Below are 19,229 nucleotides of genomic sequence, written 5' to 3'. Positions count from 1 at the left end.
CTTCAGATCATGAACTCTCTCCTCCATCCTCAACCCTGTTGATCCCCTTTTCTCAATATTTATTTTTAAATTTTTGTAGATATATATTTTTTCCCACCTATTTCTATTATTATATTTTGTTCATTGTTTTATCCCTATCTTTTAGCCTATTTCAATCTTTTATCCCCACACCGTCCCCTCCCCCCTAGGGCCATCTGTCACTTGCTCATCCTGCTTTCTGCTCTTAATGTCACCATTAGCACATCCTTTAGCCAGTACCATCAACATCCCTTCGACCTTTTGTCCATGACATCTTTTGCAATCTCTCCGTTGCCTCCACCTATCACTGGCCTTCTATCCAGCTTCACCTGTCCCACCCTCCTTAAACAGTATATATTTCACCACATTTCTACTTCTCTTTAGTTCTGAAGAAGAGTCATACGTACTCAAAACGTTAACTCTTTCTTTCTCTCCACAGATGCTGTCACACCTGCTGAGTTTTTCCAGCAATTTTTGTTTTTGTTTCAAATTTCCAGCATCCATAGTATTTTGCTTTTATCACTCGTGTGTTTTGGGCAGCCTGTACATACCTGGGTGCAGTAAATCATAAGGACAAATCTTATATGCTACAAGGCAGTTCGTTACCCTTATGCAAGTCTAAAAAACATTTTTGTAACTCGCTTTCAAACAGGGCTTTGCGGTCATGCTTGGTGGCAGGTCTAATGGATATGAATTTGGATCCGTCGTTAAGAACAGCATTTTGTCAATATAGTCGTACTTGTTAAGAATGACTATTCCAGTCCCTTTGTCAGGTTTGCTAATGTGTATGTCTGGGTTGGGCCTTGAAGCCTCGCAACACCACCAGACATCCACGTTGCATGTGAAAATTGGACAAGTCATTGTGTAGTCCGCAATATCCATGGGCTAGATCAGCTCGATGCGCTTTCAAGGATTCAGCATTTTCACTGGGCACAGGTTTGCAGCAGGACAGCTGAGAATAGAGGAGTTCAAACTCCACGAATATTTCTTCCCATTTGATGTAGAACATAAGTTTGCCAAAAGTGAAGTCAAACTCCTCACTTTCAGAGAGTACATGATCAGACAGCTTCACTACATGTTTGGCAGCGTCATTAATTGTGCTGCCAAAACGCTTCCACTTACGTGAGTTTACAGTGTGGGCATGTTTCAAGTGGGTATTCCTTATGGTGCGGTCATCTATTGACAGAATATAGCAGCACAAATGGATCAAATAGAAAAATGAAAGAAATTTGCGCACACCAGGCCAGGCTCAACACAGAGCATGGCGTAGATTAGTAACCCTACAACTAAGTTGTTGCTCCCTTTGAAATTTGGCATTCTTGTGTCTGACCTGATGAGTGCAAGACAAAAAGCTCTGACAGCGTATCTTCTTGTGCAGCAATATTTGAAATCTTGTTGTGTGATTTCTTCAAGTTCGTCACTGGAAATTTAAATCTGTTGTCAATAGTCACCAGTCTCTATGGGGAGCATAACATAACCAACTAGTCTACCATTCATTCTGCCTCTTGTGCATCGTGAATAAAAATGATTTTCCAAACCTAGTACTGCTCCAAAAACTGAAGATCCAATCATATGCTAAAATGCTAAGCAAGCATCATAAACTAAGACATACCAGCGAAGTAAAAAGTTTTCAAGCCATGCTCTACTACCTCATATTATATTACAGGGTTCATTGAATTAAACCTCTCAAGAACACAAAGGTTCTATTTTCGGCGTCAATGCAAAGAATGGAGAAAACAGTGTTTTTTGAAATTGAAACCAAAAGAAGGTTTCTATATGGACTTGCTTCTGGGTACATAAATACTGCAGATGTAAATTTTATTTCTATTCTTATTTTTTAAAATTACAGCCAAATATGTAAAAGACACTAGTTCAAAAGCTTACCTCTACATTGATAGTGACATTGACAGTTGTTGAAAGAGAAGGAACTCCTAAATCGTACGCTTTCACAATTAGAATAATTTGTCCATCTAAAGAAGGTTCCATGTCCTCTCGATCTATAGGGCCAACTGATTGGAGAACACCAGTGATCGAATCAATAGTAAAATTTTGTTGGTAGTCACCGCCAGCTATAGTGTAGCGAATCTCACTGTTATTGGTGCCTTCCTGGTCATTGTCAAACGCCTTTAAAAAAAAGGAATTCAAAACAAAATTAGAAGGTGACTTTTCTGATTCTCTCCTCTTTAAATTGCTTCTCATCACAAGGCTTTATCTTTCAGCTATAGTGTAGAACAATGCGATTCAGTGACCTCTTTATCATGCTGTTAAGGTTCTCTCTCTCTCTGTCTTATCTTGGTAATATTTCACTAAATTTTGTGTCCTAATCAGGCAGTAACATTGTTCAACCGCTGGAACAGGTATATCTTGTCAACCATCAAAGTTTGACCAGCACACAATCTTTACTTTCTCAGTTAAAAAGTGATGTCTCATGACGTTTTCTACAATTAGTGGAACACAAGGTCACTATCATATTTTGATTATGCCCAGACAAGATAATTTAAGTGTGTCTCTTAATCTCAAAAAAGCTGCCAATGCAACATATATGCTATCCACACAAATTTGTCTCTACATTAGCAATGTCATTTCAAATGGCTCTCATGGCAAACAGAAAAATGTTGCACTGATGTAATAGGGTTGTTCTTTTTGAGGTTGGGAAATAGCACATTCTTGGGATAGATTAGAGGAAACTAACCTGTGCGACATCTAATCTGATAGTATTTGATGCAACACACATCCCTAAACTGAAAAATACCCTGTTCTCTAGAACTAGCTTCATTCAATTTGAAGACAAAATTTGCAGAATTAGAACAAAAAACATAAATAAAAACATGTTGGATTTGGACCTACTTCAATTTTAATGTTTAATTCATTGCCATTGTTTTCCATGATGAATGCAGTGTAGGAATCTCTTGCCATTACTGGATGGAAATCATTTATGTCTTTCAGAACAATTTCAAGCGATGTTGTACCTATACGATTTCCACCATCTGTTGCCTGAAGGGTCCCATAATAAACAGGACGTTTCTCTCTGTCAAGTGATGTGCCATTCTCAACTGTAATTACACCTGTCATACTATTAACTTTAAATCCGTTTCTTCTGTTAAAACAAAATTAAATTAAACTTCAGCAGTCTAGAATTCACATACATATTTGTTAATTCAACTTTTCAGCATTGAATTTTCTATTTGCCATAGCAAAAACTCTAGCGATCCAGTCCACCTGTTACTCTTCCCCCACCTTAACCCCATCCTAAATATCCCAGATAGTGAGGGCATTTACATGTGTGTGAGGGGTGCCCACCTCTAAATTAGCATTTCAGCCAAACCATCCCAATAAGCCTGCCACCATTTTGCAATAACATCTTGGCATTCCAAAGTAAGGGTGGTTCAGTGCACAGGCTGAAGTCTCAAAGGATTCCCAAGGTCACATTTCAATGTCCCTTCAATGTGAACGCACACACTTGCTTGGGACTGACTGCTGTTTTAATAGGGCATAGTGAGTCCCATGTACAATCCTCCACAGCAGGTATTCTTGCTCCTTACAAACATACAACACTGATGGTCATAACTGGGGCATACATATCTGGTGAGATTAGACCAAAATGATTTTGGGGTGCAAGGAGAATGGGGGGAAGAACTGTGTGTCCCACGCGACATTCTGCCTCCTCTCGGTCAGAAATCATTACAGGACTGAGCAGGTTACAAAGTCCACACAGGAACAGAAGCCGCTCCCATCTTCCCACCCCTCAGCTCCTGGGATGACTGCCTTATGCTTCAAAAGGGAATAGAAGTTTGAGGCTTTTATTTTGGTGCAAACATTTTTGTGACTTTTTTTTCCCTCAAATTTATTCTCTTCCTGTCCTGAGGATGATGAATATTGCTGGGTTCACAATTCTACGGTGTCAATTGCCTCCTTGTCTATTTATGTGTGATTGGTGCAGGATGTTACTCAACAATGGGAGCATTGTGGCTAAGATAAAGTCTGTTCTTGTCCTTGTTGTCCACCACTTTGCATTCAGATTGACAAAGACTATAGATAGAACTTGAGAGTTTTCTGTTTTTTCATTGCTCAGGCCTTCATAAAACAGCTTAAGATTTCAGTTTTGTACCTTTTATCAGACTTCTGTTGAAGGATACATACCCAAAACATCATGTTCTGACTTGTCCCTTTATGATGCTCACTGACTTGCAGTGCATTTCCAGCAAATTAGAAACGCAAGTTAATATTTAGGGGTCCATTTTAACTGTTCTTACCAGACAAGTAATGAGTGGGCAGCAGGCTGGTTGCCAATTTTACATCCCATGCTTTTCTTTTCCCAATGGGAACAGTTAAAAACAACCCCTCATTTTTCACAAGTGTAGACATATTCACCAATGACTTTCATTCCCCAAGCAGAATAGTTAATTGATTCATTTCTTTTTAAATCTATTAAAGTCAGTTATACAAGCTACTAATTCCAGATAATGATAATGAAATTTTGATATATGAATACATACATGTTCTTTGGTAACAGGCTGTAGGTAATTATACCAAAAATGCCACTGTCAGGATCATTTGCCTGTAGAACAAGTTTAAACAAGACTGTAAGTATTAATGATGACATTAGCACCAATATTCTAGATTTTTGTATTATGTTTTCTTCAAAACGTTTATCCCAGAGACAAGTCAATGAACATTTTGGTTAATCCAGACATTTGACTTATGAAATCTGCAAGAAAATGTGATTAATTTTGAAGATAAAAATAATCATTTCGAAGAATGCTTTCTTATCAAATCAACAGAAAAATCAAACCATTCAGTGTGCTGAGAAGATGGGCGGAATCGTCCCAGATTTGCACTAAGTGCGGTAACGGGCAGGAAAAACGAAGTCTTACCTGCTGGCGACAGTGGCAGTTTTTCACGCCGTATCATCCCAAACCCGCTGGATTTATTATGTATTCCCAGGATACACACCATTTCGATGGTGGCGGGCTCTGATTCGCCTGCTACACTGTCACCTCATCACGCCAGGCACCACATTTAAAGTGCAGCCGCACTCAGTGCTTCCAGCCCAGGACTGCAGCAAAGAAAACATGGCCCCGAAAGGCAAGAAGACTGCAGCCCTTGAGCGCCTTTTGGATGCCGTGGAGGCCACTGTGATGTCCCCTATCCCTGCTCTGGTCGCAGGAGGGGCAGCAACATTACCACTCTGGCTTGGTAGGCGATGGCAGTGGTGGTCAGTGCCAATACTGCATAGAAGAGGTTGACCATCCAATGCAGATAGAGGATGAACGATCTCATCCATGCAGCTAGTACAGCAACCATCTCAGCACGCTAAACTCACACTCAAGCCCATCACACTGGCATCTCACTCACTGCCAGCTCAAGGGACATCACCACCCACTCTCACACACACCCTCACATGTCCATCTGGCCTCATCTCCTCTGGAGACTGCCTCCTCAGCCATCACCATCTTGAGGCCACTTGCACAGATCAAAATGTGTCCCCCCACACACCCTGGGTTACCCTCCTTCCCCAGTAAAGCCCTAGTCCTGCAGCCTCTTTCCTTGCCTGAGGCCATTTCTCCCCCTACAACAAGCAAGTCCTAGCCCTGCAGCCGTTGGAAAGCCACCCACCTATAACTGATCTGGTAGGTAGAGATCTGCATGAGCCCCCCTAACAGTGATGTGGTGCTGTCTGGCACTGATGACTGCAAGTGCTGACCAAAGCAAGGTAGGCAAACAAACCTTGAAGTGTCAAGCGAAGTATAGCTCACCAAGTGAAAGTTGCTTGGGTGCTGTTGTGAAACACGTTGGCGTGTTTCCCGCCGACATGGGTGGTTGATCCAGCCGGGCGGGGGGTTGGGGGGCGCAATTCCAGCGGGCTGGCCTAATAATGATATGCTGATGTAAAACAATCTTCTACCCCTAAAATTCATCCTCTCATAATTCTGTATCATCTTCTGAGACTCCCTCCCACTACTTCAACATCACTACTGTTGCCTAATCATTTCCTGGGACTCTCCTCCATCATTCCCCCACTCCCCCCTCCCCATTCCCCAGCTTTGCCCTTGTCGCCACTGACAGTCCAGAGCTTCAAACGTTCCCCTATTTCCCTCCCCTTTTCCTCATTGTTCAACAAAGACATCTGCTCACCTATAATCCAAAGGGACCACCTCACCTGATGCACGCCACCTTTAACCAGTCATAAATCAGGTGGCACAAGTTAGTCATTCTCCGCTGACATAATCTTGAAGGCCTGGCTTAACTTGGAGAACTTGTGACTTAATCTGTATTCATGGCAATGCAAATGTAGGGAAAAGAGGTTCCTGCCACTGGATGCCGAGAGTCCTGACCCGCCACTGAAATGCTGCTGACTTAACCCCTTAAACTCAACCCGCCGCCGCAAAGCCAAAATTTCGTCTCCCACCTGATTAAGTCACCATTAAGTCACCCGCCATGATTTCTGCTCCCAGTGGTGCTATAAATTGTGCCGCATGGAGGTCACAAGTTCTCAGAGGTGAAACAGGAGGTTCTAGTGGAGGAGGAACATCAGAGGAGGATGTGCATCTCACAAACACACTCATTAACTGTACCAACACCAGCATCATGGCCTCAACACACTGCATCCACCATCTAACTACACAGTGACATTCACACAGCCCACACTATTGCATTCTTCACGGGCACTATCACATGTCAGACACAGTTCATAGCTCTTCAGCCAAGTGAAGCATCAGATACACAAACACAACTATCAAAACTATCACCACTATCACCATTCACTATCTACACTCTTTCCCCTTCAAGAGAAGACAAGATATAACAGGCACCAGCCGCACCTGACCATGAGGAAGGAAAGAACAACTCCATGAGATCACACCCCTTGAGAAGCCAATGCCGGTGGTAATCAAGAGGGGAGTGGCAGACACTATAGCCACCGGCAGAGCAGGAGGCATAACAGTTGGAAGTTATGTGGCCATTTCGGCTTCCTTACATATACATAACTATTCATGATTCCTAATTCCCAAACCTATCTTTAATCACAAGCTCCATATGGTCTCATCAGACATATTCTCCTATAGTAGCCTCAAACACTGCACCCTGACTCTTCTATGCTCATCATTGCAGGCTCCAGAAGCAAAATCCACATTGAGACTCCCTCAACTCCAGAGGAACAGGAAGAGGGAGGAACAGTCACCACAGCTCCTCCAGAAAAGAAGGAGCAGGAGGAGAGTAAAGAAGAAGGCATTACATCAACTGTTACCACTGTCATAGGCACCAGTGCAGAGACTGGCATCACACAGATCTTCACAGTGGCACCAAGTATGCTGCAGCCTTGCCCAGTAGAAAGGATGCCGCAGGATAACACCAGAGGGCAAGGTTGCATAGTAATTCTGCTGTAAAGGAGTCAGAAGAGGTCTTTGCAGGGCCAAGCTTCAAAAGAGATCTAATGGGTTTAACAAAGTAAATGCTTTGTGCAATGGTCATGCTGCCTAAAAACTCATGGGTCTTGCTAACGGCAGGGGTGGGGTGTGGTTCATCTCCACTTTGTTTTGTGGCTTGGCCCAGGTCCTGGAACCACACCCTCTTCTCTGTGAAGAAGCTAGCTAATGCTAGCCAGCAACCTGTCGAGCCTAACATCATGCAGCATCCGATGACAAAAGTCACAAGTTCCAAAACAGTCATTTAAGATTCCATGGAATGATAAAGTGCAGCAATGGAAGATCAGGCAGCTGCCAGAGTGGCTCTGGGCTCCTTGGTATGCAGAGTCTCTCTGATATCCACAGAGCTGCCTTCACCCAGATCACTGCATGGGTTGAACAGATGCCCCAAAATAGAATCATGGAGAATCCTGAAGCAGGAACCTACCAGCCCTTCTCCCAATGGCAGCATTCCTGTTCCCTCTTCCACGATAACCTACACAGTTACCTGTCAGCCAGGCAGCCAAGACTGCTCAATCCAAAGCAATGAGAGGCTGGGCCATCACGACTCTCAGCCTCTCAAGAACATCTGAAGAGAACATCTGAACTGTCCTCTTCAGATTCTTAGCAGTCGTCTACCTCACCTGCTGCTGCAGCTGCACTTCATGGTAGCAGTAAATTACACAACAGCACTTATGGATAGCCATGAAGGGTAAGCACCAGGGTGAAGAGTTTAATATTTCCAAGTGATGTAGGTTCTCACAAAGTTTATTTCTGATGCATAGAAAGAGTGATTGTGGTAATTGGGTAGTGGTGTAATCAGTCTTCTTAACTGTGATTTTCATGGGGAAGGAATTGAAATTATTGACTGCAGTTGATGGACTCTCTGATGGATCCTAAGTTGTGGAAAGCATGTTATGTGACAACAATGTACCGGAGTCTGATGGTGCAGCATGTCCCTCAAAAACTGTTCAATTAGATGGTGCCAAGTGTCCCTCGCAAGCACAGCCCTTCCACCTGAAAGACTCTCATCCACCCCTGGACCCCCTCCATCTCCTATTCCTCAGCTTCTTCCTCTTCCTTTTCTTGTGGCTCTTGAACTCGACCCTCTGGCACACCCACTGCTGGTTACGATTGGTTTCTCATGATCAGCAAATTGTGGAGCATGCTGCAAGTTGCCCTGAATCTGAAGCCTGCCTCACCTTCCTGACTTCCTCTTCCTCTCTCCTCCTGAAGCTGTGGTCCTCTGACTGACCCCATCTTCTCCTCCTCCATTGAAGCTCAATTGCTATTTTGGCCATTTTGGAGACTCTTCAGTGTTTCAAGTACCCAGGAAAAATAGTCTCCATTATGTTAATTTGGGCTTGCACATACATATATTATTTCAGAGATTTAGAATAAAGATGCACTATTTCAGTTTAGATTAAATAGAGGTAAAAGAAAACTTACTGTAATGTTTCCAATTTCAGTTCCATTGTTTGCATGTTCTTCCACAAAGAGGATGTATGTTTGGCGTGGGAACTCTGGGCTGTGATCATTAATGTCAACAATGTTGATTGTAAGAGTCGCTGTGGCGCAACATTTGGTCGGATTGGTTGTATCATTTGCAACAATCTAGCAAATAATTTTAAAATAAAATTATTATTATGTTATCATTCTACACACTGCATTGTACAGCAAAATGCCGATTGCAATTACATGCTAAATAATTTTGTTGCTAAATCTCACTCTCTCGTATGAGTGACTACTTCAGAATTATTTTAGCTCTCTAATAGCAATTTATTCTGTCTTTAAACTGCCCTTTGGCTCCAATGCCAGACTGATAAATTTTGACATGCCATTCCCAAAATATAATAATTGAAATAACTTGCACAAAGACATTTAACGTTGAAAAAACATCCCAAGGCACTTCAGAAAGAATGGAGAAATGGACACTATACCAAGAAAAGAGACACTAGGAAGGGTGTTTAAAGCATAGTTGAAGGGGTGGTGTTAAAGGAGCTTTTTGAAAAGTGAAAGATGGAGAGATGGAGATCTTCAGAAGGCAATTCCAGGGCATGGGGTGTAGATGATTAACTGCAAAGGGAAGGAAGGATCAAAAGAGAGCAAGTCAAAGAACAAATTTACAGAGATTAGGGTTAGCCATGAAGGAAACACCACAGATGAACATTTTAAATTTGAGTTGTTGTAGCACCGGAAGCCAACATAAGTCAATGAGGACTAAGGTGATGGGTGAGCGGGACTTGATGCAAGTTAGGTTAGAGGCAGCAGTTTGGCTAAATGAACTGAAGTTACGGAAGGTGGAGGATGGGGTGCGACCAGGAGAGCATTGAAATAGTGCAAAAAGCTCAGTGAGGGTTTCAGTAGCAGAAGAGTTGAAGTGGGGTGGAGATGGATGTTGTTTTACAGGTTGAAGTAGGCAATCTCCATGAAGAAAAGGAATTTGGAGGGAATCTCAAGTCAAACTCGAATAAGACACACACTGGTTCAGTTTCAGACACTGGTACATGACAGGGGTTGGAACCAATGTCCAGGATAAGGAGAGTGAAGAAGAGCCGTATGGACTCAAAATGTTAACTCTGTTTCTCTCTCCACAGATGCTGTCAGACCTGCTAAGCTTTTCCAGCATTTTCTGTTTCTATTTCAGATTTCCAGCATCTGCAGTATTTTACTTTTATCCAGGATAAGGATACTGTGATGGAGGCTGAAGATGATGGCTTCAGTCTTGTTCATGTTTAGCAGGAGGAAATAATGATTCATTCCAAACTGGATGTTGGACAAATTGTCTGACAGAACAAAGGCATTTGAGGGGCTAGACAGATGGTTGAGAGGTACAGCTGGATGTCAGCATAAACGTGGAAGTTGATACCATCGCTACTGATGATGTTGGTAAGTGGCGGCTTGTAGATGAGTCAGAGGAGAGGATAAGGATCATCTAAGTGGATTGCAGAGATAACTATGCAGGACAGGAGGAGAAGAAAGCCATTGCTGGGGATGTTTTGGCTATGATCAGATAGGGAATAGTAGCCCCAGTTAGCTGATCAATGGTGGAGAGGCATTGGAGGAGGAGAATGTGGTCAGCTGTGGCAAAGACAGCAAGAAGTCAATGAGGGTGAGGAGGAATAATAATCATGGGCCCAGTTACATAGGGCAGAATTTTGCCCTTGGTGGGTGGGCAGACCCCACCGGCTCGGCGGCGGGCATGCAGCCAAACTCCGCCGCCGAAACGGGGCCCGCCCAGCGGCCTGCCTGACAGGAAGTGCTATGCACTTCCTGTGCATGGGGGGGGAGGGATTCCTCATCTGTCAAAGTGCGCTCTTTCACGCTTGCGCGCGAAAGAGCGCACTGCTCCCTGATACCAAGTGCTGTCTCAGGGAGATTACTGACAGATAAAAAAACTCCAAAAATAGAAAAATATTAAAATTATCAACATGTCCCCCTCATATGACAATGTCACACGAGATGGGACATGTTAATAAGAAACACAAACTTTATGAAACTTTTTAAAAAAAACGGACATTAAACCTCATCCCGCCAGTGAATGAGGTTTCATGTATTATCAGAAGCCCACTGGGGCTCCTGGCCTGCCCGCCAGCCTTAAGGTTGGACGGGCAGGGTCTCTAACAATCTTAATTAGCCTGTCAATGGCCTTAATTGGCCATTGACAGGTCGGAGGGCGGGCTGCTGATTTTGCTGTCCGTCTGCCTTCCTGAAAATTTAAAGGGATCGGGATGACATCGGGGGTTCCTCCCGATGTCATCCCGCATTATTTTCCCGTCAGCAAGTGGGCCCCGCCCCCAAATCGCCGATGGGAAAATTCTGGCCATAGAATCTTGTTTGTGACTTTGATTAGGGCAATTTCAGTGCTGTGCCCATGCAGAAACTTCATTGAGGAGATTCAATAGGAGTTGCAGGAAAGATGGGCATGCATTTGGGAGACAACTCCATGGTCAAAAGGAGTTATAAAGCTTCCAATGTGAGCTGTCTCATCAGTTCTTCGAATTAATGATCAATTCAGAGCCTTGTGCAGGTTTTTAAATGTGAGCATTTAGAGCTCTGTTTTCCTTCGCCTCAGAGATGTAACCACTGCTCAAATGCTGTCGCAGCTGCACTGAAAGATGCAGTGTGATGATGGTACAGGTCAAGTATCCATTATGCATAAATCTGAGAAGCGAATACATCCAAAAACTGCGATTTTTTTTAACTTCATTGACCTTTAGCGCAGGAAGTCCCCGACCCGACATGAATCTCGCTGACCGCACCCGGCCTTTAGCGCAGGAAGTCCCCGACCCGACATGAATCTCGCTGACCACACCCGGCCTTTAGCGCAGGAAGCCTAGTTGTTTGTCTGCACATCGAATTCTGAACCCTCTCCTACAAGCAGAATGGCAGATGGCGCTACTGGTGGGAATTTATTACAGATACCCTGTATTTATTATTCAGTGATACATCTTACTTTTCTAGCCATTTAATTTACTTTAGACTTTAGCTAGCCTAGGCTTATGCTATTGTAATGGAGGTAGGCCTAGTCCTACGTGCAGTCTCCGAAAACTGAAATTATCTGAAATCCAAAACACGATCAGCCCCAAGGATGTTGGATAACAGATATTCGCCCTGCATGAATAAAAGAATTTTATTAACTCGAGCTAAGTTTGACCAGGAAATGGAAGTGACTGGTTCCGAGTAATTTCAAAAAACTTTCGCCAGAAAAATTCAAATCCTAATTTTAATGTATTACTGTCCAATACTCGTGTCTTGTGAAATCTCATTCAAGCTGGAAGGAGTTTAAAAGCTTGAATTACTGCAGACTATTGAATGTATAAATATTGTAGACATGGTGCATCTACACTGGCTGCCTACATAAACATGCTGATATAATTATGGATAAAAAGTGAAGCAAGGTTTGCAAGTGAAATAAATGGATACCTTATCCCTCACACTATACAATTCTTTATAATCCACATTCTATCGATCATCACCACATAGTTCCACGTTCAAAGCATTGCCGGCCTCTATCCCTGTCTCAGCTTCTTTGTCACCTCCAGACATGACTGCTCTAATGCTGTCTGTCCATTCTTCATCCTCCAAATTGTCGAAAATTCACCTCCCCATATCCCATCCCACACAAAGTTCCAGTCGCCCATCAATCCCATTCTTGCTGACCTATACTCATTTCCTGCTCCACAACATTTTATTTTTAAAATCCTTAAACTCAGCTATGAATTCCTCCATGGTCTTATGAACCTTATCTTGGCAATCTCCTCTATCTCTATTGCCTCCTCAGAACATTCCTCTGGCTCTGGCCTTATGTGCATTCCCTCCCTTTTCTTTTGCCCCACCATTGTTGGAACAGTTTTCAGTTGCCTCAGTCCTACTCTTTTGAACTCCTTAACCTCTCTTTCGCCATCTTTAACAACCCCCCCAAACAACACATCTCTCTGAGAAAGTTAAGCTCACTCTTTTAATCCGTTCCTGTCTTAGCACTCCTTTTCCCCCACACCCATTCGTGGAGTACCTAGGCACGTTTCTTTATGTTGATGGAACTTTACAAGTGCAGATTGCTATTTTTGAAGATGTGTTTGTTTAAAAAAATGAGACATTGCTGTGCAAATTTCAGTTTCAAATAAGTTATGAAAAAACTATTTCAGTAAGTGATATTTTTAGGTTTAATAATTATTAGTTAAAATTATGCTTTATAGGAATGTAGAAAGTGTTGCTATATTATCAATAAGTTCACCTGAAAAGTTGTCACTTTTCTACCTTGCATAAACTCTAATGAGGCCCAAGAACACTCTAAGGTGGAAAAATTGGTTTTCCACAAAGGTACAGAATTGGTGTTAGTGAATTGGCAGCGTGTTTTACACTGCACCTGATCTGAATATAGAGTGTGATGTAAAATGGCAGCTGATTCACTAACATCTGTTTGGTCTTTTCCAAAGCATTATTCCACCCCTTAACTGTCTTTCACTGTAAGTAATAATGGTAGGAGAAAAATACAACTATGCAACTTTCTGAAAAATGATATTTGTATTATTTGAAACAAATGTTACCTCAATGTTTAAAACTCTCCTCTGTTCATAATCAACGGCAGATGAGTTGCTCACAGTTATCTGTACCTTTCCCACATTTGTGATCTCTTTTGGGGAAACAGTAAAAACTGATGCATCTTGTCCATGGAGGGACAGTGTGAAGGTTCCATTCACACCCTATAGTAACAATATTGTTATTTTATGCAGAAACAACACAGATAAAACAAAATCACACTCAGGTTTTTCAACAGAGATTTACAACATAATCATATATTTCCCCTTTGGAACAATGCAAATTGCACAATTCAGCTTTGTACAGAATAGCCTTCCCCATCAACAATCTAATGAGGTTCCTGTCGGAAGAGCTTGTCTCCAATTATCCAGAAGCAGTACCTGTTCTATATTCTGTCCTCACAGAGGTCCATACCCAAGAATTATCCAACAATTGTGCCCTTAGCTTTAGGAAGTTTACTACATGTAACATTGTCTCATATTACTAAACTTGCTACAAAAAGAGTTGACATTATCATACTGCAGTTTATTTTTAATTGGGTAACAATATTAAGTATAAAAAAATAGCAAACACTACAGAAATTCACCTCAGGCATCACGGTGCAGCTTGTCTGTGGGGCCTGGCCAAAACCAATTGGCACTGACACTCAAGTAGATCATAGGAAGTAGGTTGGTGAAACAGGGAGCAAAGGGGAAGGCAAAGTAGAGGGAGGCAGGGTGTGCCCGGACCAGCAACAGCCCACAGTATTTTTGAACAGCCAGGAGAAGCACTTGTGGCTCCATGAAAATGAAACTATTAAAATGTTTTATTTATAATTTCAAGCAACCTCCAGAATCACTTTAAAGTTATCAGAAGCACATGTAAATCTACCAATCAAATACTTCAAGTATAATCTCGACATGCATAGTGGGAGTTTAAAAAGGTTACAAAGTATAAAAATGTATTAAAGTGACATTGGAATTCTGTACCTGATCAGGATCACGAGCCACTATAGTTAAACTGTTTATTGGCACTCCTGTAGAGAAATGTTCAGGAATTGAAGTGTTAAATGAATTTACTTCTAAACTTTCAGTAAAATTACACGTATCAAGACTGCAATTATAGAAGGCAGGTGTGTTGTCATTGATATCGGTCACTGTGATGGATACACTTGTATTTGCAGAGGCATAAGTTCCATAGATATCGAGACATTTCTCTTTGGCCTAGATGAAAAACAAATACATGCTTAAATTAGATGCATTTGAAGCTGGGATTTTGGAGATAAATTTAAAAATAAAGGATTGCCAAAGTTTGTGCATTTATGGGCTGTTGATTTGCCATTGCAGTTCAGTTTTTCTTGGCAGTTTTGCATTTACTTGTAGTTTTCATTCAGAGTTGATCCTCCAGGAATAGAAAGTCAGATTTCAAATTCTAGCCTTGTTATTTGAACTCAGCTAATCACTACAGTATATTAGTTCTTAGTTGGGCTGTTAGATGCTTTACATGGTACAGTGCTACATTCAGGGACAGCAAACAATAATCAGGATGAACTAACATACCCTACTAAGTGCATCTTTTGTTTATTGAAATGGTGCAACACAGACATATCTGTGAAGAAGTTAGTGATTATGGTGTTCTTCACCTGGCAAAGAAAAATATTTATGATGTCTGTGGAGAAAAGGGAGAATATCACCATTGGGCCAAGTGCAAGAACTAAAAGAAAAACAAGTGAAAGGGTAGATTGAGCACCAAGAGAGCTGAAAAAAGATATTGTAAAAAATGCAGAACATAATAGCAAAAAATTCATCCAGCAAGCTGGTAGTCATGGGCTAAATTGAACACTAAAGGATCACTTCCAACTGAAAATCAGGACGATAGCAATTTGTTTTAGTAATTTTAGTCAATTTGGTTGTAATGTTGGTGACACAATGCCAAAGAAAAACTCCTTTAGGATTCTTAACCATCTCACAACACTAATAAAGCTGTAGGCATAGAAATTTGTTTAGAACAATTTTCAGGCCCAGAATCAGTGCAACATGGGTTCCAACCATAAGGACCGAGGCCAGCCTAAATTTGGGGCTCAGGCTAGATTTCAATAATCTAGCCGCTCAGGTAGCTTGCCCATTTGAAGAAATTATATCAAAGCACCTACCTTACCATCAACGGATGAAGACCCAATTGTGAGTGCTGTGGAATTGTGGAAGCATTCCTGCTCCACCTACTTCCACAGCAATGATTACTGATAGATTTTTCAAAAATATATTTTTATTTTCTTGGTAGCCGCAGCAGACACTGAAGAAATTTAAGCAAAGCTGGCCCTGCGTCTGCTCCGCTATTTACCAAGCAAGTTTGATGAGAGGATCTCATACAGGTGTTAAGCCCCCCTTTTACAAGGGGCCTAACAATAGTTTAAGTGGCTGTCTAGAATGACTACAAAACAGCCTTTAATAATGTGGCAGCACCTGTAAAGCTGGCACAGATCAGGTACATCATGGCGCACCTTGAAATTGGTCCTTTTTTTCCATTTTCTTCCATGGGGACATTTTCTTCCAAAAAATGGGGACAATCACGAATAATTTATATTCCATTGTTTATTCATCAAAAATAAATAATAACTATTCTACTTTTTAACCTTTTGATATTGTTAATGGCATCTGGAATCCTGAATGGCTGAAAGGAATACATAAAGGGAGAGCATATAAAACATGCCAAAATCTTTCTATAAGTTTTGAATTGCTGCATTTATTTTACCAGGAGATGGTATAAAATGGTTTAAAATTCCAATTAAAAACATTTTTGCTTTAATCATGCATTTCCTGATGGCAATATTTAGGTGAATGGAATCTCTTGCATTAATATGTTAAGGCATAATGTAAAATATATAGGATATCACAGAATCACAGTGTGCAGAAGAGGCCCTTCTAACTATTATATCTACAATATATTGTATATATTGTATTTCTACTTACCATAACTTGCAGTTCCACAACTGAATTAAAATCAAGAAGTTCCTCTCTGTTGAGAGAGCCACTTACAATTATATCTCCACTCTGAGGCTCAATTTGAAATAACCCTGGAGAGTTTGAACCTGCATATAAAAAGCAACAGCTGGCATAAACATTGCTAAAAACTTTACACAAATAACAGTTTTAAGTCTTTAATAAAAAAATACAAAGGTCAATTTTGGTTCCACTGCAAATTGCACAATAAAGTTGACACCTGAAAAATAAATAAGTGTAATATTACACTACAAAACAATTTGTTTGCCTTACTTTGAATTGTATATGTAATTTCATCTTTAATTCCTCGGTCACCATCTATGGCTGAAACCTGAAATACAGTTGTTCCCTGAAAAAGAAATTCAGAAGCAAAATACATTTCTGTAGTTAGTTCAGATTACTGCATGAATTGCATAAATGATTGACAACATTATGAGGTATTAAAGAACTTAATGCATTAGTCTTTCCAGTAGAGCACTTCTATTTGGGTTAGCTTGCACATTGTTTAATTATATGCTTGAAGGTGTTTATTTACATTTTATTGCTCCAAACCTTCTCTATGACACTGTCTAATGTAATCATATATTAGAAGCACTAATACAGGCAGCTGCTTTAAATGGAACATTAGTGAAGCACCCACAATAAATGTATTTCAGAGAGAAGCAGCTTCACCAATGTTAGTAATCATGTAGAAATATACAAATATCTAGTATCTCAGAGATTCTGAGAAGGTTAACCAATTAAAGTGCAAAGCTATAATGCTTTAAAACTCAGTCCATCTTTCACTTGACACTTTGGGATAGTTTTTACTGGAAATTGGAACAATGCACTGAAGAAAAGTTAGGTCCTGTTCAATATGTGTTTAACTTAATCTCCGTTCATAAAGACCTCTTCATTTTAAAAAAACTGTTCTAAATTTACTTATATTAAATTACACTGAATGCTTGTTTTGGCAAATTCACTTAGGTGTGTGTTATTTTATTTAACAAATTGGATCTGGAATTAAATGAATGCTGAAACACAATGTTGAAAGAAGGGTTAATAGAACAATTACAAGTAGATTTTGAAACACTGAGTACACAATATCTTTATAGGGAAGGAGTGGGCAATATGTTACTGTTACATATAGCTAACCAGTGTCTAAAATATATGAACAGCATGTCAGCATTTATTTTCAATTCAATTTCTTTAATTAGCTGCACTGTTATCTGTGAGCCAGAAGTTTGATACCTGTGAAGTACATTGACTTTAATTTTCTTATATTATTTATGCAGGGCAAATCCCGTTCTTGCTTTATGTGAATAGAAAAACATGCAAATTCAAGCCAGGTTCTTTGCTGCGCCTTGAATGGCATTCTATTTTCCTTTATTGATGTTGCATGAGTTCAAATAGTTCAGTTTATTAAATCTTTAGGGTGACTTTAATATATTTAATAAAAATATGAAGCTTAAGCAGCAGACCCATGACAGCTGCATCTCAGGACTCCGAATGACTGAGTTAACGTTAGAAAGGAGAAATATGAACAATCTTACCTCTTGGGTGCTCTCTTAATAAATGTGAGGTACATAAGGGATTACAAGGTAGGAAGAACTTAACAAGGGATTTTTTTTCAGAATAATATTACCCCCTTTGCTCTTTATGGTGCACTGACAGAATCCAAGGTGTAATTTTAACACACAAGAATGGATTGGTTGGTTCTGATGGGACATCAAAATATTAAAAAGCTGAAACTTGTCCCCAAAACACCCCCAACCCCCTCGCTTCTGGTTTTAATGGAGGTGGGAAGGAGGGTGGGCGACTTGGCCACTTCCAGGAGGTGGAATTTTTAGTTAAATATTAAAATGAAGTTACAAGCCTCAGATCTAATCTTCATTTTAAATTTCACTCTGGTCAGCCGGGTTTCATGGGCCTCAGAAAATCCAACTGCTAAAGGGAGGTGAGGACTGCAGAATCCAGCAGCCTAAATGTCTTTCAAGTGCCTTTCCGCTTACCTGCTGAATGCTGCTAACCTGCTTCCACTCACCCTGCACCCTCTGTGCCTGAAGACTCCACTGAACCTTTCAAACTCCCCTCATCAATGCCTCTGATCTTCCCTCATCAGCCCTTCCAATTTCCCCAATCCTTCAGATATTTCCCCACAGACTTTCAGATGTTCCCCAGATGCCTTTGATTTACCCCTAAACCTTCCATTCTTCCCCACGGCCCTTCAGATCTCCACCACCAAACACGTTCAATCCCCCAACCCTTCTGATCTCCCCTTTCTGATGTCGCTCAAACCCTTCCATTCTCCCCTTTCTACCAAAGTCTCCAATCTCCTCACAGACCCTTCTGCTCCCTTTCCCCTTCTCTCTGCTTCCCTTTCCCCTTCTCTCTGCTTTCCCTGATGTCTCCAGCCTTCCAAAGCTTCCATCCCTCTGAAGCTACTGACCTTTTGATGTCTTCGGACCCCCGAGTCAACCCACAGCCCTAAACCTAGGATCGCTTCCTTCCTTCTTTCCACTCCCCAATCATCCCGTAACTAGCATGTCATTTCTTCATTCTGATATCGGGCTCAGTGCAGGACAAAATATCAGCTGAATTAGCACTAATATCGAAGGCTGGATTTTATGCACCACCACCGGTGGGTTTGAAGATGCAGAGGCAAATAAAATCCAGCGTGTGGCTTTCCTGCCACCAACCTGCCTGCCCCCGAAATGTATTAAATTTTACAGGGGGCTTTGGAGGAGTTTGGTAGCTACCTCCCCTTATGCCATTTGAGGCCCTTAAGTGGCCAATTAATGGACACTTG

General features: G+C 41.2%; 1 protein-coding gene across 1 annotated transcript in view; it reads right to left on the bottom strand.

Moving 5' to 3' along the window:
• LOC144685337 (cadherin-related family member 2-like) overlaps positions 1-19,229 on the bottom strand; it is an 85,980-nt gene that overhangs the window by 47,163 nt on the left and 19,588 nt on the right. Inside the window, exons 7-14 of the mRNA XM_078549744.1 lie at positions 16,715-16,790; positions 16,412-16,530; positions 14,432-14,665; positions 13,472-13,627; positions 8,871-9,035; positions 4,515-4,576; positions 2,866-3,115; positions 1,903-2,142 (exon numbers count right to left, since the gene is read on the bottom strand). Coding sequence (XP_078405870.1) covers positions 1,903-2,142; positions 2,866-3,115; positions 4,515-4,576; positions 8,871-9,035; positions 13,472-13,627; positions 14,432-14,665; positions 16,412-16,530; positions 16,715-16,790 — 1,302 coding nt within the window. The remainder of the gene's footprint in view (positions 1-1,902; positions 2,143-2,865; positions 3,116-4,514; positions 4,577-8,870; positions 9,036-13,471; positions 13,628-14,431; positions 14,666-16,411; positions 16,531-16,714; positions 16,791-19,229) is intronic.

Source organism: Cetorhinus maximus, chromosome 10 (assembly GCF_964194155.1).
Source record: "Cetorhinus maximus chromosome 10, sCetMax3.hap1.1, whole genome shotgun sequence".
NCBI classification, from domain to species: Eukaryota; Metazoa; Chordata; class Chondrichthyes; order Lamniformes; family Cetorhinidae; genus Cetorhinus; species Cetorhinus maximus.
Note: the sequence above shows the minus strand (reverse complement) of the source record. Positions and strands in the feature narration are given on the sequence as shown.